The sequence below is a fragment of the Mustela erminea genome, chromosome 1 (assembly GCF_009829155.1).
Source record: "Mustela erminea isolate mMusErm1 chromosome 1, mMusErm1.Pri, whole genome shotgun sequence".
Taxonomy (NCBI): Eukaryota; Metazoa; Chordata; class Mammalia; order Carnivora; family Mustelidae; genus Mustela; species Mustela erminea.
The window spans coordinates 57,355,213-57,376,687 of record NC_045614.1 but is presented as its reverse complement, the minus strand read 5'-3'; the positions used below and the strand labels follow the sequence as shown (position 1 = coordinate 57,376,687).

The 21,475-nt window shown below is 45.8% G+C and overlaps 2 protein-coding genes across 6 annotated transcripts in view; one reads left to right on the top strand and one right to left on the bottom strand.

Annotated features, from left to right (window-relative positions):
- The window catches only part of CFAP92 (cilia and flagella associated protein 92 (putative)), a 67,054-nt gene extending 46,698 nt beyond the window's left edge, over positions 1-20,356 (top strand). For 4 of the 5 annotated variants that reach the window (XM_032333536.1, XM_032333453.1, XM_032333374.1 and 1 more), the window contains 4 exons: positions 852-1,149; positions 15,193-15,354; positions 15,916-16,128; positions 16,209-18,199. In XM_032333536.1, the coding sequence (XP_032189427.1) occupies positions 852-1,149; positions 15,193-15,354; positions 15,916-16,128; positions 16,209-16,442 (907 nt within the window). In that variant the 3' untranslated portion in view covers positions 16,443-18,199. Of the gene's footprint in view, positions 1-851; positions 1,150-15,192; positions 15,355-15,915; positions 16,129-16,208; positions 18,200-20,107 lie in introns of those variants that run through there. The other variant, XM_032333625.1, reaches the window with a different exon arrangement.
- ACAD9 (acyl-CoA dehydrogenase family member 9) overlaps positions 18,299-21,475 on the bottom strand; it is a 40,628-nt gene continuing 37,451 nt past the window's right edge. The window contains exons 14-18 of the mRNA XM_032333849.1: positions 21,259-21,385; positions 20,996-21,073; positions 20,353-20,481; positions 19,657-19,729; positions 18,299-18,853 (exon numbers count right to left, since the gene is read on the bottom strand). Coding sequence (XP_032189740.1) covers positions 18,753-18,853; positions 19,657-19,729; positions 20,353-20,481; positions 20,996-21,073; positions 21,259-21,385 — 508 coding nt within the window. The 3' untranslated portion in view covers positions 18,299-18,752. The remainder of the gene's footprint in view (positions 18,854-19,656; positions 19,730-20,352; positions 20,482-20,995; positions 21,074-21,258; positions 21,386-21,475) is intronic.

The following is a 21,475-nucleotide window of genomic DNA, read 5'->3' as shown; positions in this document are numbered from 1 at the left end:
AGCCTAGTGCAGTGGGAGCCCTGGGACCATGGCCAGCCTGTGCTGGGCTCTGTGGGGGCATGGAAGGACAGTGGCTGGTTCTTTCAGGACATTGGGAAGGGCTGGCCTTGAATGTCAGCGAGCAGGCCTTCATCAGGGGACAGTCTGCTCACTGGAGCCTGGGGCGGGGGATGCCAACCATTTCTTTAGGCTTTAAAGCCAGCAACAGCTCTGGCCGAGAGTCAGCTCCCAGCTTATCAAATATATTAATAAAGGGAGGGCGGGCGCCCAGGGCCATGGAGAGAGGGGACTGAGTCCTGTTCTCTCCCACCTCTCCCCGCACAGCGCTACCTGAGGGGCTAGGCAGGTGTGGGTTGGGCACCCCACAAACAGCAGGCCGAAGCTGCAAGTCAGGAAGGGGGGGCGGTGCCGGGGGCCTCAGCAGGCTCGTGCTGGGGAGGTGCTGGAGCGTTTGGGTGTCCAGAGCCCCAGCGGTCAGTGAGGGGACACTGGGCCCTGTCTAAGGAAAAGGGAAGAAAACTGCTATTTATTAAGTGTCTGCTGCGTTCCAGGTAGCGGCCTTCCTCAGGGCTTTATCTGAATCTGCAAGGCCAAGGGGTGGGCCACAGCAGCCGAAAAATAATCAGAGTGGATTGTGGGAAGGCTTTAATTCTGAGGGCTGTGAGGAGAGTGAAAAGGAGGCATTCTCTTGGGTGGGCTCGTCCGGGTGGACACTAAGCTTCGAGTCCCCAAGTTCTGTGAACTGGGATGAGCCAAACGACGCCTGAGCTGCACGTGCTCTTGGAAAACGGGACTGGTAAACACGTTTGGAAAGGTAGGTGAGGCCATGTGGGTGGCCCTCTGTCTTGCAGGATCTACTCCATCTGCCATCACAGCACCAAGCTCAGGGAGGTGATCACTAGAGGCCTGCTGCCATCCTCCGCCATGGTCAAAGACTTGAGCCAAGAGCTGGGGCTGCCCATTTCACAGGACGATCTTGCAGACGGAAAACTGATGGTCTTCCCGTCTCAGCCTGCCCCTTGTCCTGAGCGCTTCTTAAGTCGGAAATCCACGCTGGCTTACGAGATCCAGGCCCACAGGGACAAGTATCTGCGGTGGCGGAACACCATGGTGCTCAAGAGCAAAGGCCAGGAGCCCAGCCTCATCCAGGTGGGCGTGTTCTCCTCCCGGGGTCAGGGGTCCCGGGCCTCTGCTCACCTTGGGGCTGTCCAGTCACCTGTGGGGACATACAGGCTCCATGACCAGTTTCTTTATCTCCCTTGATCCTGGGAAGGGTGGGCAGGGGGTGCAGGCTTCCGGCGTGAACCTGGTCAGAAGTGTGCACTCCCAGCCTCCGGGTCCCCATCCTCCCTGCAAGGGAGAAGAATGCTCTTAGGGATTATCATCTTTACCTTGGCCCCTGAGTTCATCTCAAAGGAAGAACTGGGGTGAGTGTGTGTTCTTCAATGTGTAAGGGGAACAGAATAGGAGCTGAGAAGCTGGGGAGGTGTAAGAAGGCTGGGTGCTCTGTGGCCTGAATGGCAAGAGAGAGCCTTGCTCACTCCACAACCAAAAACCAAGGACTTGAAGTTGTCCACCCAGGGGCTCTGTGAAGCACCCCCACCCCAATCTCTAGGGAAAAGGAAGTCTCTCAGAAGCTTTGAAAGTGTATATTGTTTATGAAAACCAGTGAAGAGGCTTTTCCCCCTTAGTGTTCAGGTTTTTACGGAAGAACCAGTTCTTGGATCTATCAGTCTTCCTTTTTATTTTTTCTAATTAACTTCAGTTTTTATTTTTTTATAATATTTTAAAACTTTATCTTTCTCCTATTTCTAACTTCTTTAAATTTTTTTATTAATGAAGTATAATTGACATGCAATGTTATATTGGCTTCTGGTGTGCAACATAGTGACTGGACTGTACTTTATTCAGTGCTTATCCCAGTAAGTGTAGTCACCGTCTGTCACTGTCCAACATTAGTACAATATTGTTGACCATATTCCCGATGCCGTACTTTGAGTCTCTGCGACTTATTTTGTAACTGGAGGTTTGTACCTCTTAATGCCCTTTATCTATTTCACCCATCCCCCCACCCACTTCCCCTTCGGCAACTATAAGTTCTCTGTATTTAAGAGATTTTTGTGTGTTTGTTCATTTTACCTTTTAGATTTTACATATAAGTGAAATCACGTGGTATTTGTCTTTCTCTGACTGACTTATTTCACTTAGTGTAACACCCTCTAGGTCCATCCATGTCATTGCAAATGGCAAGGTCTCATTCTTTTTTATGGCTGAGTCCTATTCCATTGTATATGTCCCATGTCTTCTTTATCCACTCATCAGTCGATGGACACTTGAGTTGCTTCCATATCTTGGGTGTTGTGAATAGTGCTGCAACAAACATAGAGGTGCATTTATCTTTTCAAAGTAGTGTTTTATTTCCTATGAGTAAATACCCAAGATCATATGGTAGTTCTATTTTTATTATTTTTTGTTTATTTTTTTAAAGATTTTATGTATTTATCTGTCAGAGAGAGTGAGCACAGGCAGACAGAGAGGCAGGCAGAGGCAGAGGGAGAAGCAGGCTCCCTGCTGAGCAAGGAGCCTGACGTGGGACTCGATCCCAGGACGCTGGGATCATGACCTGAGCCGAAGGCAGCCGCTTAACCAACTGAGCCACCCAGGCGTCCCTATTTTTATTTTTTGAGGCACTTCCATACTGTCTTTCACAGTGGTACACCTTCCTAGCTTCTTCTTATTATTATTCTTTTTTTTTTTTAAGATTTTATTTATTTATTTGACAGAGATCACGAGTAGGCAGAGAGGCAGGCAGAGAGAGAGAGAGGGAAGCAGGCTCCCTGCTGAGCAGAGAGCCCGACGCAGGGCTCAATCCCAGGACCCTGAGATCATGACCTGAGCTGAAGGCAGACACTTAACTGACTGAGCCACCCAGGTGCCCTTACCTTCCTAGTTTCTTGTGTTGACTATTTCATTCATTTTTATTTTTTCTTGTTTAATAAGAAAGCCTACTCATTTTCCTCTGTTTACATCCTTGGCCATATTCTGTAAAGTATGTTTCGATTGTTATTTTCCTTATAAATTATGAAACAAGACTGAAAATAGGCCTATAAAAAAGTCAAACAACTGAGAATATTCGCAGTCCTCCCTTACCCCATTATTCTAGCATCTGAGTGCACTTACATATTTACACACATGTGCACACACACACACAAATAGTACATCACATGACTACATCACATTCATTTATGGGTTAATACTGTTTTCTTAATGTCATTTAACAAAGGATCTTGAAGATTTTATGATAACATGGCTATAAAATTTATAATATGTTTGCACAATTTACTTAATATCTTCATATCACTTATATTCGGTTGAAACCACCTGGAAACATCATTCCAGATTTTTAAAAAGATTGTTTCTATTAGTTACTATTGGTGATTAGTTTCTATTGTTTCTATTGGTGATTTCAAATGGCCTTAGCTAGCTTATCCATACCATAATCAATAATTGAAACCCAACCGTAATTTAATTTTTTCTATCCTTACTCAGAGATGGAATTTACCTACTGTAAAATGTAATCATTGTAAGTATATATAAATAATTTTTAAGTAAATTTATGGAGTTGTACAACCACACAATCCAGTTTTAGAACATTTCCATTCCCATAAAGTTTTTCCTTATGCCTGTTTGAAGTCAATCCCTGCTCCCACCTCCAGCCCCAGGTAACCACTGATCTGCTTTTTGTCTCTAATTTGCCATTTCTAGACATTTCATATAAACAGAATCAGACAATATGGGATCTTCTGTGCCTGGCTTCCTTCACTGAGCATCCCCTTTCTGAGGTTCGTCCATGTTGCAGAGCATACTGAGAGTTCCTTTTTAAAACTGCTGAATACTATTCCATTGATTGAATGTATCACATTTTTAATTCACTCATTCCCCATTTGGTGAAATTTGTATTGTTTCTAGTTTGAGACTATTATGAGTATCATTGCTATGAACATCGGCAGACAGATCATTACATGAAAATGTTTTCATGGGGCGCCGGGGTGGCTCAGTGGGTTAAAGCCTCTGCCTTTGGCTCAGGTCATGATCCTGGATCATATCATTCATGGGTAAAGACCATTTTACTTCTTCCTTCCCAATCTAGATATCCTTCCTTCCTTCCTGCATTAATCTGTGCTGATTGCCATACAAAACGCCGCAGGTTGGGTGACTTAAACATCAGAAATTATTTTTCTCACAGTTCTGGAGGTTGGGAAGACAGGATCAACATGCTGATAGAGTAGGTCTCATTCTGAGTTCTCTTCTCTTGGCTTGTAGGTGGCTGCATCTTGCCATGTGCTCTGCATATGCAGGTGTGGGGAGAAAGACAGTGGGCTCCCTGGTTCCTCTTCTTATAAGAACCGTGATCCTACTGGATCAGGGCCCCCCACCGACTCTTATAACTCATCTAACCTTAATTACTTCCTTATTCAAATACAGCCACATTAAGAGTTAGGGGGTGGGGGGGAATCATTCCGAAACCCCTACCCTCATCCCCTTTTACTTTAGAGCCTCTAGAATATGGCACAGGGTCACACAGGAGTGGTAAGAGCACATCTGCTTGTTTTCTTTCTGTTCTTAAGAGGAAAGCAATCTTTGACCGTTAAGTTAGATATTAACTGCAGGACTGTTGTGCGCTTTATCAAGTTGAGTAAGCTTCCTTGTAGTCTTTGTTTTTATCATGAATAAATGTTGAATTTTGTCAAATCCTTTTTTTTCTCTGCCTCTATTGAGGTTCTCTATTTATACAATGTCTTACATTACTTGATGTTTGGATGTTAACTCAATCTCATATTCCTGGGATGCATCCCACCTGGTCCGGGCGCATGATCTTTTATCTCTGTGTTTCTGAATTTAGTTTGCTAATATTTTGTATTTTTCTTGTAATAGTTTTGTCTGACATCGATACTTGTATAGTATTGGCCCTGTAAAATGAGTTGGTGTTTCCTACCCTTCTGTTTTCTGGAAATATGTGAAATGTTGGCATTCATTCTCTCAGTATTTGGTAGAGCTATCCAGTGAAGCCATCTAAGCCTGAGCTTTTCTTGGTGAATAAATTTTAAATGGCTAATTTGATCCCTTTACTTGTGGTAAGTCTATTCAGATATCTTTTTTTTAAGTTTTTTTTTTATTATTTATTTGACAGAGAGAGGGAGAGAGATCACAAGTACGCAGAGAGGCAGGCAGAGAGACAGGGGAAGCAGGCTCCCTGCTGAGCAGAGAGCTTGATGCGGGGCTCAATCCCAGAACCCTGAGACCATGACATGAGCCAAACGCAGAAGGTTAACCCACTGAGCCACCCAGGTGCCCCCAGATATCTTTCTTAAGACAGGTGTGATAATTTGTGTCTTTTTAGGAATCAGTCCATTTATCTAAGTCACCTAATTTGCTGATATATGGTAGTTAATAGAATTTTCTTATAATTCATTTAATTTCCATAAATTTAGTAGAATGTCCCCTCTTTCACTCTTGATTTTACTAATTTGTATCTTTTCTCTTTCTTGGTCATCCTAGCTAAAGATTTGCCAATGGTGGTGGTCTTTTTGAAGAACATTTTTGGAGTTTGTTCATTTTCTCTATTTTTCTATTTCATGTTTTTCTGCTCTAAACTGTAATTTCTTCTGCTTATTTGGGTTCAATTTGTGACTCTAGTTTCCTAAGGAGTAAAGTTATGTTTTTGATCTGGATCTTTTTATTTTGTACATGTAGGTACAGCTACGAATTTCCCCCTAAACAGTACTTTAGATGCAGCCCATAAACTTGGTTTGTTGGTTTTCATTTTCACTCACTATGAAATATTTAGTAATTTCCATTATGGCTTTTAGAAATTTAGAATTTAATTTTGTTGTGATTGGAGAACATACCTTATATGATTTCTGTCCTGTGGATTTTTAAATAGATTTTATTTATTCATTTGACAGAGAGAGACAGCAAGAGAGGAAATACAAGGCGGGGGAAGTGGGAGAGGGAGAAGGCTTCCAGCCGAGTAGGGAGCTGGACGCAGGGCTCAATCCCGGGACCCTGGGATCGTGACCTGAGCCAAAGGCAGATGCTAACGACTGAGCCACCCAGGTGCCCCTGTCCTGTGAAATTTATTACAATTTGTTTTATGGCCTAGATCCATCCTTAGGCTTGAAAGAAATATATATTCTTCTAACACTGTAACAATGTTACATAATGTTATATAATGGCCAGCTCTGTTTGTTCAAGTCTTATGTCATTGATTTTCCTTCTAGTTGTCCTGTCAGTTGTTGAGATTGAGGTATTAAAGTCTCTATTCATGGCTGAATCATCTATTTCTCCTTTCAATTCTGTAGATTTTTATTTATTATATTTTGGGACTCTGTTGTTACACGTTTATGTTTATATCTTCCTGATGAACTGACTTTAATCATTATGAAATGTCTTTTTGTTTCTAGTAACATTTTTTTTTAAAGATTTTATTTATTTATTTGACACAGAGAGATCACAAGTAGGCAGAGAGGCAGGCAGAGAGAGGGGGAAGCAGGCTCCCTGCTGAGCAGAGATCCCGCCCGATGTGGGGCTTGATCCTAGGACTCTGGGATCATGACCTGAGCTGAAAGCAGAGGCTTCAACCCACTGAGCCACCCAGGCGCCCCCTCTAGTAACATTTCTTAAAAACCATTTTGTTTTATGTTAATGTAGCCACACCAGCTCCCTTCCAGTTTGCATACTACATATTTTTTCACCGTTGATTCTCAAACTGTTTGTGGCTTTGCATCTAATATGTGTCTACTTTAAACAGCAGATAGCTGGATCTTTTTTTTTTTTTTTTTTAATCCAGTCTGACAAACTTTGCTGGTTGATTGTCCATTTATGCATAATATAATTATCGGTAAGGTTGGATTTATGTCATTTCTTAAATATATTTAATATTGATTTCGATCCTTTGTTTCTTTACTGCCTCCTTTTGTGTTGAACAGGTATTTTTAGTGCACCATTTTAATTCCTTCATTGAATTTTTTCCTTAAAAAAGTTATTAGTGGGGTGTCTGGGTGGCTCAGTGGGTTAAGCCTCTGCCTTCAGCTCAGGTCATGGTCTCAGGGTCCTGGGATCGAGCCCCCCATCAGGCTCTCTGCTCAGCGGGGAGCCTGCTTCCTCCTCTCTCTGTGCCTGCCTCTCTGCCTACTTGTGATCTCTTTCTGTCAAATGAATAAATAAAATCTTTAAAAAAAAGTTATTAGTGGGTTCTCTAGGAGTCTTCCATTATATCCATCTTAATCACAATCTAGTTTAGATTATTTTTAGCTTTTTTAGGGTAAAATGTAGAAACGTCTATAATATAGTTCCATTTCCTACCCCTCCTTTATGTTGTTATTGTTGTATGTTGTTATGTTACAATATGTGTGTGTGTATAAAACAATCCCCAAATGTAGTTTTAATGTTTTATGCAATCATGTCTTCCAGATTCGAATTTGAGAGAAGGAAAATGTTTATATATGATTTTATGTGTACTATGTATTTATCATTTCCAATGATTTTGTTAATGTAGATTTTAGTTATCATCTGGTGTCATTTATTCTCTGTTTCAAAAGATCTCCTTTAGTATATCGGATAAAAGCAGGTCACTACCAACAAATTCTACCTTTATCAGAGAATATTTTTATTTCACTATTACTTTTAAAAGATGGGTTTTGCTTGACATAGAATACTTGGTATTTACTGAGAATATTTTTTCTTTCAGCACTTTGAAAATATCATTACATTGTGTCTCTGTTGTTTCTGATGAATATTAAGCCATTATTTATATTGTTTCTGTATACATGGTGAGTCATTTTTTTCTTGCTCTAAGATTTTTCATTCTTTTTCTTTCGACTGTTTGATTCTAGTATGTACAGGTGGGGATCTCTCTAGATTCACCCTACTTGGGGTTCATTGAGCTTCCCTATGTCAGTAGGTCAATCTTTCAGGCCTTAATGTCTCACTACTTTTTTCTGCTCCTCCTTCTCTGCCCCTTCTCAGACTTCCATTATGTGCATGTTGGCTCACTTAACAATGTCCCACAGGTCATTAATATAAAAAAATATTCTTTTGTTTCTATTTCTCAGACTGGATAATCTCTATCTTTAGGTTCAGATTCTTTGTCAGCTTAAATCTGTTATGTCCCTCCAGTGAATTTTTCATTTCAGTTACTGTACTTTAGAACTTCAGTCTTTATATAGCTTTTTTGGAAAATCTCTTTATTCAGATTGCCTATTTCTTGACTCGTTGTATATTTCCTTAAATTTCTGAAATAATTTTTAGTTAGTTTTTGTATCAGCTGCATTGAGGTCTTTGTTAAGTCAAGCAGCTGAATTCACTCGACAGTTTCTAATGACGGCTGTGTTTTCCTGAATTAAGGTTTACACTTTTCTATTTCTTTGCGTGTCTCCTAATTTTTGGTTGAAAACTAGACATAGGAAATGCATTGCAGCAGCTCTGGATTTTGCTTTTTCTCCCTAAGGGTGATGGTGGTGGCTGTTATTTAATAACTTGCTTGCACAAAATATGTGGAATCTCTTTCCTCAGTGGTCTGTAGCAAGCTGATTATCTTTGCTGGTTTTGTTTTTACTTTTATTATATTTTAAATATTTTATTTATTTGATAGAGAGAAAGTGAGCACAAGCTGGGGGAGTGGCAGGCAGAGGGAGAAGCAGACTCCCCACTGAGTAGGGACCCCCCCCCCCGATGTGGGACTCGATCCCAGGACCCTGAGATCATGATCTGAGCTGAAGGTAGATGCTTAACCAACTGAGCCACCCAGGCATCCGTTTTGTTTTTAGATAGTGTGTGTGTGTGTGTGTGTGTGTGTGTGTGTGTACATGAGTGTTGGGGGGAGGAGCAGAGGGAGAGGGAAAGAGAGAATCTTAAGCAGGCTGCACACTGTGGGACTCAGTGACCCTGAGATCATGACCTAAAACGAAATCAAGAATCTATTGCTTAACCGACTGAGCCACCCAGGCACCCCTCTTTGCTGGTTTTAAAACTGCTTTTTATTTTTAAGCCTGGCTTCCTTGGAGTCACCGCCATGTCTTCTTCAATCAGTGATCAGCCAGTAAATGGCTAGAAGTTGCGTACCTCTAGCCACCCAGGCTTCCAACCTGTTTCAGTGGATCTGTGTGTGGGTAGGGGCATGCATTCAAAGTTGGCTCTGGCTTTGGCTTTTCACAGGCCTCTCATGTCTCCTCTGCATATGCAGGCAGGCAGTCAGCAAGGGATGTATGAAGAGCATGTCAAGGTCCTTTATGGCTATCTCATTTCCTGTCTCTCCCCGTTAAATTTTGATTAATTTGCTTGCCACATGTAGGATTGCAACCTCAGCCCTGCTGAGCAGGGGGGCAGCTCTGTTTTTTTGCTGCTGAGATTGCTATTGTTGCTTATAATTAGCTGCGCACATGGGGTTTGCCAAGCCGCAGTTCAAATTGAGTAAGTCTGCGTTCAAATGAGCAGAGCAGCCGCGGATTTTCATGACTGACATGCCCCAGCAGAACTACTGCCGTTAAGTGCCCTGGGGTGGCAAGAATGACACAAACTCTGACTGTGCTTTCCTGAAGTTCAGCACATTTTTATGAGTAAACATATCTAAATTTTTTGTATGCCTTTGGACAATTTCCAGTGGTTGCTTTTGACAATTTCATCCAGATTTATTGTTTCTTGAGGAGAGGACTGAGCTCCTTACGCCACCGTCCCGGAAGTCCTATCTTCCTCCTTCCTAACTACAATTTTACTTATTTCTATTTGCTACGATGTCTGTGGCAGGGGGTTGGGGGAGCCTTGGGGAGTTGTGTCCACTTTATCCTTTGCTTTACTATATTTTTTTAAGATTTTATTTTTATTTATTTAAGAGAGAGAGGGAGAGAGCACAGCAGGGGGAGTGGCAGAGGGAGAGGAAGCAGCAGGACTCAATCCAGGACACTGAGATCATGACCCAAGCCAAAGGTAGATGTGTAACAACTGAGCCACCCACGCACCTATACAATTTATTAATGGGCATTTATATTCTTATGTTTTGCTATTTAAACAATGTAATTACATATTTTTAACATAGACATGCAGAACTGTTTTGAGAGGTTTATTTAGGATTAGAATTGCTAAATTAGGGGCACCTGGGTGGCTCAGTGGGTTAAAGTCTCTGCCTTCAGCTCAAGTCATGATCCCAGGGTCCTGGGATCGAGCCCTGTATCAGGTTCTCTGCTCAGCAGGGAACCCGCTTCCCCCTCTCTCTGCCTGCCTCTCTGCCTACTTGTGATCTCTGTCAAATAAATAAATAAAATCTTAAAAAAAAATTGCTAAATTGTACTTTGACTTGTCTGGGTAATACTTTATTTTCCAAAATGTTTAGACCATTATATGCCTGCCAACCATGCATGACTTTCTATTTTCCTACATCCATGCTCATACCTCTTATAGTCAGACTTTAATTATTGCTAGTCTCTAATGTGTAATAGTCTCTATGAAGATTTTACTTTGCATTTCATTGTTTACTGCTGCAGTTGAATATATTTTTATTCAATATATTTTTACTATTTGAAATTTAATAATTTCTTCTGTAAATGTGTTCCTTTGAACTTTAGGTAGTTTTAATGTTCTCAGTGCTAACAATGGCATTTTATAAACATTGCAAATCTTCTTTTGGTGCTTGACTTCTTTTTACTCTTATTGCCGTCTTTTTTTTTTTTTTTAGGATTTTATTTATTTATTTGAGAGAGTGACAGGGAGAGAGAGCATGAGTGAGGAGAAGGGCAGAGAGAGAAGCAGACTCCCCTTGGAGCTGGGAGCCCGATGCGGGACTCGATCCCGGGGAATCCGAGATCATGATCTGAGCCGAAGGCAGTCGTCCAACCAGCTGAGCCACCCAGGCGTCCCTTATTGCCATCTTTTAAGGGACAAAAGTTATTTTGTAAAATTTCCATTTCTTTTATGACCTAAATGTTTTGCCTTATTTAAAATCTTTTCCTATCCCAAAGTCATACAACTATTCAGCGTTTTCTTCTAAGAAGATTTAAATTTTTGTTCATCAGATTTAAATTTTGAATTTATCTGGAATTTCTTTTTCTTTTTTTTCTTCTTTATTTATTTATTTGACAGAGAGAAATCACAAGTAGGCAGGGAGGCAGGCAGAGAGAGGAGGAAGCAGGCTCCCCACTGAGCAGAGAGCCCAATGCGGGACTCGATCCCAGGACCCTGGGATCATGACCTGAGCCGAAGGCAGTGGCCTAACCCACTGAGCCACCCAGGCGCCCCTGGAATTTATTTTTCTTTAAAGATTTTCTTTATTTTTCTTTAAAGATTTTATTTATTTATTTAATATTTATTTATTTAAAGATTTATTAAAGATTTATGTTTTGAGATAGAGTGAGAGTGAGCAAGAGAGAGAGCAATAGCTGGGGCCAGAGGGAGAGGGAGAAGCAAGCTCTCCACTGAGCAGGGAGCTCAATGCAGAGCTCAATCCCAGGACCCTGAGATCATGACCTGATTTGAAGGCAGACCGAGCCACCTAGGGACCCCTGGAATTTATTTTTCGTATGAAGGTAGGAATCTAATTTCATTTCTTCCACATGTTCAACGGTACCAGCACTTGACTTAAAAGCCTATCCTTTCCCCAATGATATATAAGGCCAATGCAGTCAGATCAGGTTGCTATTTATATGTTAGTTTATGGGTATTTGAGATCTTCACTGAAATTGCACCTACAAATGCATTATTTTCTTCAAAGAATCAAGATCTGTTGCTTTTTAAATTTCCATATTTACATTTATTTTCTACTTCATGGATCTCTACTCTTATTCCTTCCTACTTTTGTTGGCTCAAATTTGCTCTGCTTTTTCTAATTTCTTCAGATGGACGTTTAGGTAATTTTCAGATATGATCCCAGGGTCCTGGGATCCATTATAATGTATTCATTTTGGCTAAAAACTTCTTATGAACATTAAGTTCATCCCCCAGGTTTTGTATATCATTATTTTCATGATGACTCAGTTAAAAATAATTTTCTATTTTCCATTTTCATTTGTCCTTTGATGGGTTAGTTAATAGTATACTGTGTAATTTCCAAACATTTTAGGATTTTTGTTACCTCTTTTTGTTATTCAGTTGTACCTTGACTGCATGATCAGAGGATATATTCTGTATAATTTCTATCTTTTGTTGATATTTGATTTACAGCCCAAAATAAGGTTAATCCTGGAAACTGTTCCAGAATATTTGAAAAAAAAAAAAAAAGTATCCTGTAGTTGTTGATAGTGTTCCAAACACATCAACCTTTTTTAAAATTTTTTTCCTTTCACAAATCTATATCCTTATCTTTAAATTCTGTCTCTTCTCTCAGGTTCTAGGGGAAGTCTGTTAAAATCTCCAGATATGAGGGCGCCTGGGTGGCTCAGTGGGTTAAGCCGCTGCCTTCGGCTCAGGTCATGATCTCAGGGTCCTGGGATCGAGTCCCGCATCGGGCTCTCTGCTCAGCAGGGAGCCTGCTTCCCTCTCTCTCTCTGCCTGCCTCTCTCTCTACTTGTGATCTCTCTCTGTCAAATAAATAAATAAAAAATCTTAAAAAAAAATCTCCAGATATGATTATAGGTTTATCATCTCCTGTTTTTGCTTTATATCTGTCAAGCTTATGTTTTAAATATATACAAATTTCAGACTTCCTTAGCCTGTTGATTTCTTTTATAAATATGATAGGTCCTTTTGTCTCTGGTATTACTTTTTAGATGTATACTTTAAATACAGTAAGCCGTATGAATCTTAGGTATACAGCATCCTTCATTTTAATCTATGTATATACCTATGAAACCATTACACAGATTAGGGTGTAGGGTGTAGGAAAGTCTGTGTAAACCTCCCAAGCCTTGTACAACTGACACACTGCTGTCAATGGAATGGCCATCTTGTCTGGGTATACAGTCTTAGGTTCAAGTTCTTGTTCACAGTTCTGCTGCTGTAGAATTGGAGGCCAGTCTGGTACTTTTACCTGCACAGGTGGCCTGCTCTTTCTCTGGCAGTTTTCAGAGTTTGTCTTTACCTTTGTGGTCTTACCTGTCGCTAACAGTGTGCCCAGGCTTGGCATTTTTGTTCTCTTTTCTGAGGCTCCTTTTTTTTTTTTCTAAGACCATTACAACCTTGGTTTTAGTGATTTTTTTTTTTTTTAGATTTTATTTATTTATTTGACAGAGAGAGATCACAAGTAGGCAGAGAGGCAGACAGAGAGAGAGGAGGAAGCAGGCTCCCTGCTGAGCAGAGAGCCCGATGCGGGACTTGATCCCAGGACCCTGAGATCATGACCTGAGCTGAAGGCAGCAGCTTAACCCACTGAGCCACCCAGGCACCCCGGCTCCTGCTTTTTTAAAATTTCCTACTGCTGGGACGCCTGGGTGGCTTAGTTGGTTAAGCAGCTGCCTTTGGGTCAGGTCATGATCCCAGCATCCTGGGATCGAGTCCCACATCGGGCTCCTTGCTCGGCAGGGAGCCTGCTTCTCCCTCTGCCTCTGCCTGCCATTCTGTCTGCCTGTGCTCGATCGCGCTCCCCCCCTCTCTCTGATAAATAAATAAAATCTTTAAAAAAAAAAAATTCCTACTGCTTTCCCTTTCCTTTTGCAACTTCTTTTATTTGGATTGTTTCCACTTTGGTTCCCAGTCTCTGAACTCAGGCTTTCTAATTTTACCTCAAGCTTGTTTCCAGTTCACTCATTCCTTCTACAGCTGCCCCACTTCTGCAGGGTGTCTTGCTCGCTTGTGTCCTTTATTTCAACTCTGATGTTTTACATACACTATTTCTTTAGTCTGCTGCTTTTAAGACTGATTATTACATTTGCCTTGAATTTTTATCCCGTCTCTTCCAACAGCTTGGCTTCCATTCAGTTTGTGTCTGTGGTCTTTTATGCTGGTTCTACTTCTCAGGCATCTAGCTCCTTTGGCTGCGAGTCCAAATTTCCCTGCAGCCTTCAGTCCCAGGGCTGGCAATCCCCAGTGTCCGGAACAACCGTGGACCACTGTTCTAACCTCACCATGGAGTCTCTTTTTGGTCAGAACATCCATTTTAAACTCTAAGGAGTAAGTACCATGAAAGGAGAAATCGGTCTCTCTAGGTTGTAATGCTCTAGCTCTAAGGTTTGGAAGGAACAGGGGACTTGCACTTATTATAAAGGGAGACTGGCTCATTCAGAAACCACCCCCCCCCCCCCAAACAGAGAACAACCAGAAAAACTGGACAGAATACTCACTGCTCTGACTGCAGCTCTGTGTGCCATTACAGGGTCCCAGCGTGGATGGCCCTTCTGGCATAGTCATCTTGAAGGGGCTCCATGGCAGGAGTCCTGTCCCTCATCCAAGGACCTGTGGCCTGCCTCTGCCTCCAGACCCTCTTGCTCTCAAACTGCCTTGACTTGTTGCCTTCACTTTTCTCTCCTATATGTGAATCACAGATTTTTGAATCTTTTCCTTATTTTGCATTCTCTTACAGAAATTCCTCAAAGATTACAAAGTCAAGACACTTGGGTTTGGCCTAAAGATGTGGTTAATGTGAGTCAAAGTCACCATCTTCGGTTAAAAAATTTTTTTTTTTTTTCCCAAAGCAAAAGACTGTGATTTTGCTGAAGGTTGATAGGCAAGTGGCGGGCAAACAGCACTGCACAATGCTTAAGAATGCAACTCCTTCTCTTCCGGGTCCCAGCCACCTTCTGTTCTCTCTCTTCACTGCAGCTTTCATTCCCCAAGGAAGCTGACAGACCGTCTTGGGGGCTCTGGAGAGAAGGTGATACTTCCTGTGTAGTCAGCACTAAAAGCTGACCATGGGCAGGGTGGGTAGTTCTTACTGCTTGAAGTCACCATCTCCCCTGTATATCCACAGAAGCATGAAGCATCTCCCACTTCTGACCATCGAAGCCCCAAATTCTATCTGTGGCCAGGTGTTGTGAATTCCAGCTACTTTGGCCTTAGGCAAATCCCATTTCTGGCCCTGGCTGCCACGTTGGACAGTGAAGGTCTGGAGCAGATGGCCCTCTGGTAGGTTCTGTGATGGCACAGCAGCTCCAGAGCTCGAGACGTGATCCCTGCACACTGCGGCCGTGCCCCACAGATCACCTTGCTCACCACTAGCTGGCAGCTGGCGTTGAGGGGTCTGGGTATAATGACTGGTGTCTCTTTCCTCAGAAAAATATTACTGGAGCCTACCAGCTTAAGAAGCCTTCGAAGTCTGTGGTGAAGGTGATCCGAATTTCTGCCCCGGCCAAAGACGCAGTTTATAACTACAGTATCCAAACCCTGAATTCCACAGAGCTTGCTAAGAAGGAGCTGTATCGAGAGATGGCCAAGGTGAGTGCGAGGCCCAGGGAGGGAGGCAGGTAGTCCGTGCTTATACACCAGACAGAACAGTAACTGGCTAATCCAGGGAGCTCACTCCTCATCTGAACATAGGAGGCAGCAGGGGCACTCTGGTGTGCACCACAAAGCCAAGCAGCAAGAGGAAGAAGACCAGGTGCTGGGGGGAGAGGTGTTCTGTTCCCGCACCCCGTGGGAATCCCTCACACACGAGGGAGAGCTGAGAGATGCTCAGCATAGGCTCCCGTATACCCGGCTGCAAACAGCTGCAAGGCCCTACCTCTAGAAAGCAGCTCGTTGCTGTCACCCCAAAGGAAATACCTCAGCTTAGGCTTCTAACACATTCGCTCTGGAGAACGGCTGCTCTGTTGAAGAGAACACGAACATGACCCCCCAGTTCAGTTATTCTGAGCGGTCTGGTTATGCGGTCAAGAACTGTCATTCCGCTCCCACGTGCCACCATTTCCAGTGTTTGCTTGGAGACTGGAGGGCCTGTCCACACCAGCGGTGGCTGCTACCAGCCCTTCCCTCTTCTTGTCTGCCCCTCGTTTGCAGGAGCCAAGGAAGAGATTCACGTACTCCCAGAAGTACCTCTCGGCCATGGTGGAACCTCAGGACTCTGAGGAGGAGGAGAAGAATGCCAAGAAGAGATCCCGCCAGGCCTGGCTCACAGCCAATGGATTCCAACTGACAGGTCTTCACAGAAGCCCGGAAAGCAACTGTCACCTGAGGCTGCTGCCCGTTGGCACCGTCCCAGAGCTAAAAGAGGTCCACGGGGCAGAGTGGGGGCTCAGGTGGAGTGTCCGCGGGGACCTCCCTCCTTACTTCCTGTGGTGTTCTCCGTGTAGGAGCGGAGGGACAATGCCGGGTTTGCTACCATGCTGGATCGAGAGCGGTGGGGCTGGGACCGGCGCCACCAGGACTTCGACCTGTATAGGCAGCCCCCACCTTTCCTGGAGCTGCCCCCTCCTCCAGTGCCGAGGCCTGCGACAGGTAACAGAGGCCTCTGCAAGATGGAGCCTCCTGATGAGGGCAGTCAGGGTCTCTGCTGCTTGGCGTCTTGGCTTTTTCATTTTCGCTAAAGCTAGGAAGTTGAGTCAGAATGGGGCAGGCATTAATGTGCTAGGCTGACTCAGGAGCCCTGGATTCTAGCTGGAGCTGTAGTACTAACTTGCTGTGTGACGGTGAGTCCCTTCACTGCTCCTGGTCTCCGGCACCACAGCAGATGCTCAGAGAGTGCATGTGCAAGCGGGGGCAGGGCAGAGGGAGAGAGAGAATCTTCCAGCCGATGCCTCTCTGAGTATGGAGTCTGACATAGGGCCCAAACCTGGGGCCTGAGCCATAATCAAGAGCCCAGCCACTTACCCAACTGAGCAAGTGAGGGGGCCCCTCTGGACCTGGCTTCTTAGCTATAAAACATGTAAGTGGGGAAATCGGTCTAAGGGCTTTCTGGGCCTCAAAAGGCAAGACGTCTGGATGCCTGGCCAGCAACTGGGGCAGAGGCTCGGCACCTCTGGGACCTTCTGACTCCCTTCCTGCTCCATGATGTTGCCATCGCCCTGTGTGTGAGAGAGGAAGGGAATCTAGAAGCATGGGTCCCTTTAGCCTTCTGTTTATAAAGATGGGTCTCCATTTATAGGTTGATAGAGAACCCAAATTTGCTGGTTACCAGAAACTTCATTCAGGGACAAAGAATTTAGTGACAAGGTTTGCCAGAGAAACCATTCCCTGAAAGCCAGAGCAGATAAACAAATGGATTTCCTTCCTCCCCCAACCCCCGAGGTTGCTAACAGCTCCATGAAGCAGGAGGAAATGCCGACAAGCTGCTGAAATTTGTACCCCCTGCTCCATCTGGCCCTTGCTGCCTCCCTTCAGAACAGGCTCTGGGCTCTGGGGCTGCCTGAAGCTCTCCTGTTACCTGTTGGGGTGGCCCTGCCTAGCAATGCCAGGCTTGCCTCCTTGGCCCGAGTGCTGCCGCTGGGCTCCCTGCAGGCCTTCCCAGCCTGCGCTCCCTGGGCACGTCTGGCAGCCGGGGCCTCTCCTCCCCACCATGCTTAAAGAAAACTCAAAAATGGCAGCTGGGAAACAAGATGCGAACCACGGGTCTCAGCCTTTGAAACTCGGCTAGATGAAGAGAAAACCAGCTGCTGACAGGCATGCCCCTGCCACAGGGCCTATGGCGAAGTCCCCTTTCCCAGGACGTGGGGGCTAGACAGCTGCTTCCCAAGTTTCCTTGGCAAAGGCACTCTGTGCATCCTCCAGTCCCTGTACCGTCCCAGATTCGTACTCTTCTCGCCAACAAAATACTTAAGAAGGTTAGCTCTGATGTCATAAGATTTGTCAACTTTTACCTTTTGAAGATCAGTTATCCAGTCCCTGGCAAAGTGCCGAGGCCAGCTGAGGTGTCTGCGCACCAGACAGACTGTACTTAAAGGGAAAGGAAAGAGTCTGGCCTTCTCCTCCCACCTCAAGACAACATCTGTGGTGGGTTTTCGGGAGCCCCAAACGGCCCCAAATCCAGACAAAAGCTCCAAGCTTGCCTGCGTGAGCACACTGGGACCCACTGTATCCGGCAAGCAAGAGCAGAAAGGAGTCCAGAAAAATGCAAAGGCCTATTAGCATCCCTCACGATTCTGCATTGTCCCCCCTTTCAGGAGTGGAGGCCAAGCTCTGTACAGACTGTGCAGAGAAAGGCCCCAGGCAGTAAAGAGCATATGCTATACCAGACCATGTAATTTGTACCCATCACCTAAGAAAGACCAGAGACGTGCTCAGTAATCCCCAGGACACTGTGGCCTGGCCTGGGCACGTGGTCCTCAGCATTCAGGGCCCCTCTTCCTGCGGGGTGAGGACAGAACGCACTGGAGGCCATCACTAGAGGGAGGGCCTCAGGGTTCTGAGGAAAAACAGGATCAGTACAGCACAAAGGCTAGAAGGGTAAACACAAACTGTGCATTTTTATATCTTTTGTTATTAAGTGCATCTGTTCCACCTACAGTTTGTAGGCGGTTTCTTGGAGAATGCACAGTCCACAAGAAGAACGTGCGGCCTAGCAGAAGCGGCTCTCCATGCCTCAAACAGGTCCCTGCCAAACTCCTCCCACAGAGCCAGTGCCACAAGCCTGTCGCCACTGTGACGTCTCTGAAACTAGCGGAAGCCCCTCAAATCCCAGGTGTCACCAACTGCGTTCTCTCTTTGCTCTGTCTCTTCAGAACCTGGGACCAGTTCAAACAGCAGCGCCCCCAGGGCAAAGCCTAAAGAGGTACCCCTCAGGTCAGAAGGCCCCTCTGGTATACATGGGGGAGAAAAAACCCCAGTGTTCCATCTGCCGGAGAAAGTTGTCCATCGATGGGCCATGGCTTGGGGGCAGCAGGGAACACTGTTGGTTTGCTTCAGGATGTCCTATCCAGAGGGTGGGCACAAATGTAGGCCTGCTTCTCTAGGACCTGCTGGGACACCTTCTTAATCTGCTCATCTAGATTTTCTGGAGAATCTGGGAGAAAAAAAAAAATAGGTTTGTGAGAACAAATATTGCTGGGGCTGCTACTGCTTAAAAAAAAAAAAAAGAAAAGAAAAAGCCCACACCCACTGTGAAGGAACCCTGAAGGTAACTCTCCACTTCCACAGCCCCAGGAAGTGATTCTGGCTGCGGGGAGAAACAGGGCTAGGGCTTCATCCTGGAAAACGAAGGGCTCATTGTGTTAATCCCTAAAAACTCTGGATCCTGTGGGAGCAGGGCCTGGAGAAGGACCTTCTTGCCAGTCAAGCCTATGAGAGGAGCAACCCCGTCTCCCCGCCACAGCACAGACCAACACACGCCAGCACCCGGAGCCAGGAGCTGCACAGAATTATGTGCTCCTCTCCTCCCATCACTTGGCAACACGGCTGCACTCTACAGCAGGGGACACAGGACACGGAGCCCTGAGGCCAAAACGACTGTAAAGGTCAGAAGAATCCGAGCCGGACGTTTTCAGACATGGCGAAGTGACTACGGTACAAACAGCCCCAGGAGCCAAGCCCCTGCACGGACTAGAGCCAAAGCCTGGGCTATCTGCTAGGAGGGCAGCTGCCAGACTCAGGTCAGGCAGGCTGGGCCATGCCTGTGGGCTCTGACAGTCTTCATCTGCAGGTAACTTGTTACTGTCTGGCAAGCCATCCTGCAGGTGAACCTGACCTTACTAGCCCTCACTCAAGGGAGAGGTTTGTGAGCAGCAGGCAGGCCCTAGGAGCCTGGCCATCAACAGTCACCTGCACTCAGCGCCACCCCCCCACCCCCCGCAAGGCCACACTACTTACACTTGTCCAGCTGGGACAGGGTGAAGAGATTCTGGTAATAAGCTTCTGCACAGAAGATGTTGGCCAGCAGAACCTGTCAGAACCAAGGTTGAAGATGATGACCTAGGGCACCCCCTCCCTGGTGTGTGAGAAATTCAGCCAAACTCAGCAGCTTGGCCAAGGTCAAAAGGCCTGGTGCAGGAATCAGAATCTTGGGTTCTAATTCCATCCCTGACTCAACCAGCTCTGTCCCCAAAAGCAAATTATTCAATATTTGTGAGCCTCAGGCTCCTCTATGCAGGAAGGCCAACGTAATCCCAGTGCCCACAGGCTGTTGTGGGACAATGCATGTCAAGATCCAGCACACAGGAGGCACTCAGTGACTGCATCCAGCCACTGAGGGTAAGGAAGGCAGATGGGGTGAGGGCACAAACTCTGGGATCCCATTACTCACCTATCCCTCTTCCCGCAGGCAGAAAGACAAAAGCGAGTAGCCCTGTGTCCTGAGTAGCACAGACCTTCTCACTGGAACGGACCACCAGTGCTGGCTATGGCCACAACTCAGCAAACCCACCGGCCTCCTGGGCCCATGCCTGGGTTGAGGCCTTTGACTTGCCCAGTTCCTTGTCCCGACTGGGCCATGCCGCCCACTGACCCCCTCCCTCAACCACAGGCCTCATTAAAGTTCAGAGGACAAAGCTGGCATGAAAGGCTCACCTCGTGGTCGTGGTTGCGGATCCCCACTCGGATGGAGCGGCTGGCCCTCGACAGCACAGCCGTCATGCCATACAGGTTGATGAGGATGTTGGCTACCCGCTTCAGGACCATCTGCTCCTCCACGATGGTCTGTGAACACAGAGCCCACGGGGAAACTCACAACCTAAGACCTCACTCCCCGGGCACAGCTTCAGCCATCTCTAAGACTCACTTCATGCCTCCATAAAGGAATCTAACACTGCCTCTCCCTTTGGGTGGTGAGAGGCGGGCTCGCTGGCTGCCTGTTATCCCTTCTGTCTAGATTTGGGCATGGGTCAAGCCAAGACCAGGTCCCAGAAACCTGGCTGAGGCCACAGGCTGTTGCTTACTGTGCTTCATGTCACCCTCAGCAGCAACAGCCTCACAGAGCGGGGCCCTAGATCTGGGCCCAGATGGGGCTGCCCTCCCTACTGCAAGGAACCTCTTTTTACTGAAAAGGCACCACCCAAGTGGCCCCGGGGTCGGGCAGTTCCACCCCACCCCTCCACAGTGACCAAGATCTCTAAGCCTGGTCCCGAAGGTGGACACTTGGCAAAACACCCCATCTCCCTGACCCCAAAGTTGGAGGGCCAGCCATCCCCAGATGTGGCAGGAGCCAGGGTACCTTGCCAAAGCGGAGTAGCAATGTCTCTACAGTGCGGCCGAAGTAATACACGTTCTCCTCGAGCTTGTTGGCACTGTCCTGGTATGCCAGGGGAAAGACCACTTAGTGCTACTTCCCTGTGGTGCCCATCCCACCCGGCTGGGGCTCTGGGGCCCAGGCTCTGTTTTTAGGCTGGACCATCCTCCCCAATGCCCTGGTCACAGCCCTCTAGAAGGGGATACCCACACAGGGGCAGGGAGGTAATGCCACCTGTCCCCACTCACTGCGACACTGGGGTGCACCGCTCCCAGCTTCCCTGTCAACCCCAGATCCACGGTTCGGCCCAGGGAGTCTCGCAGCCTTCGGCCGACGGTCTCAATGACAGTGGTCACGTTGCCCCGTTTAAGCTCGCTGTAGAAAGCCCATGGCCCCATGAATTCAGGCCCCGCTGCTGGTTCCCACTGCCTAGCAACAGCGTTCCTCTTAGCACCTGTTCCCTCT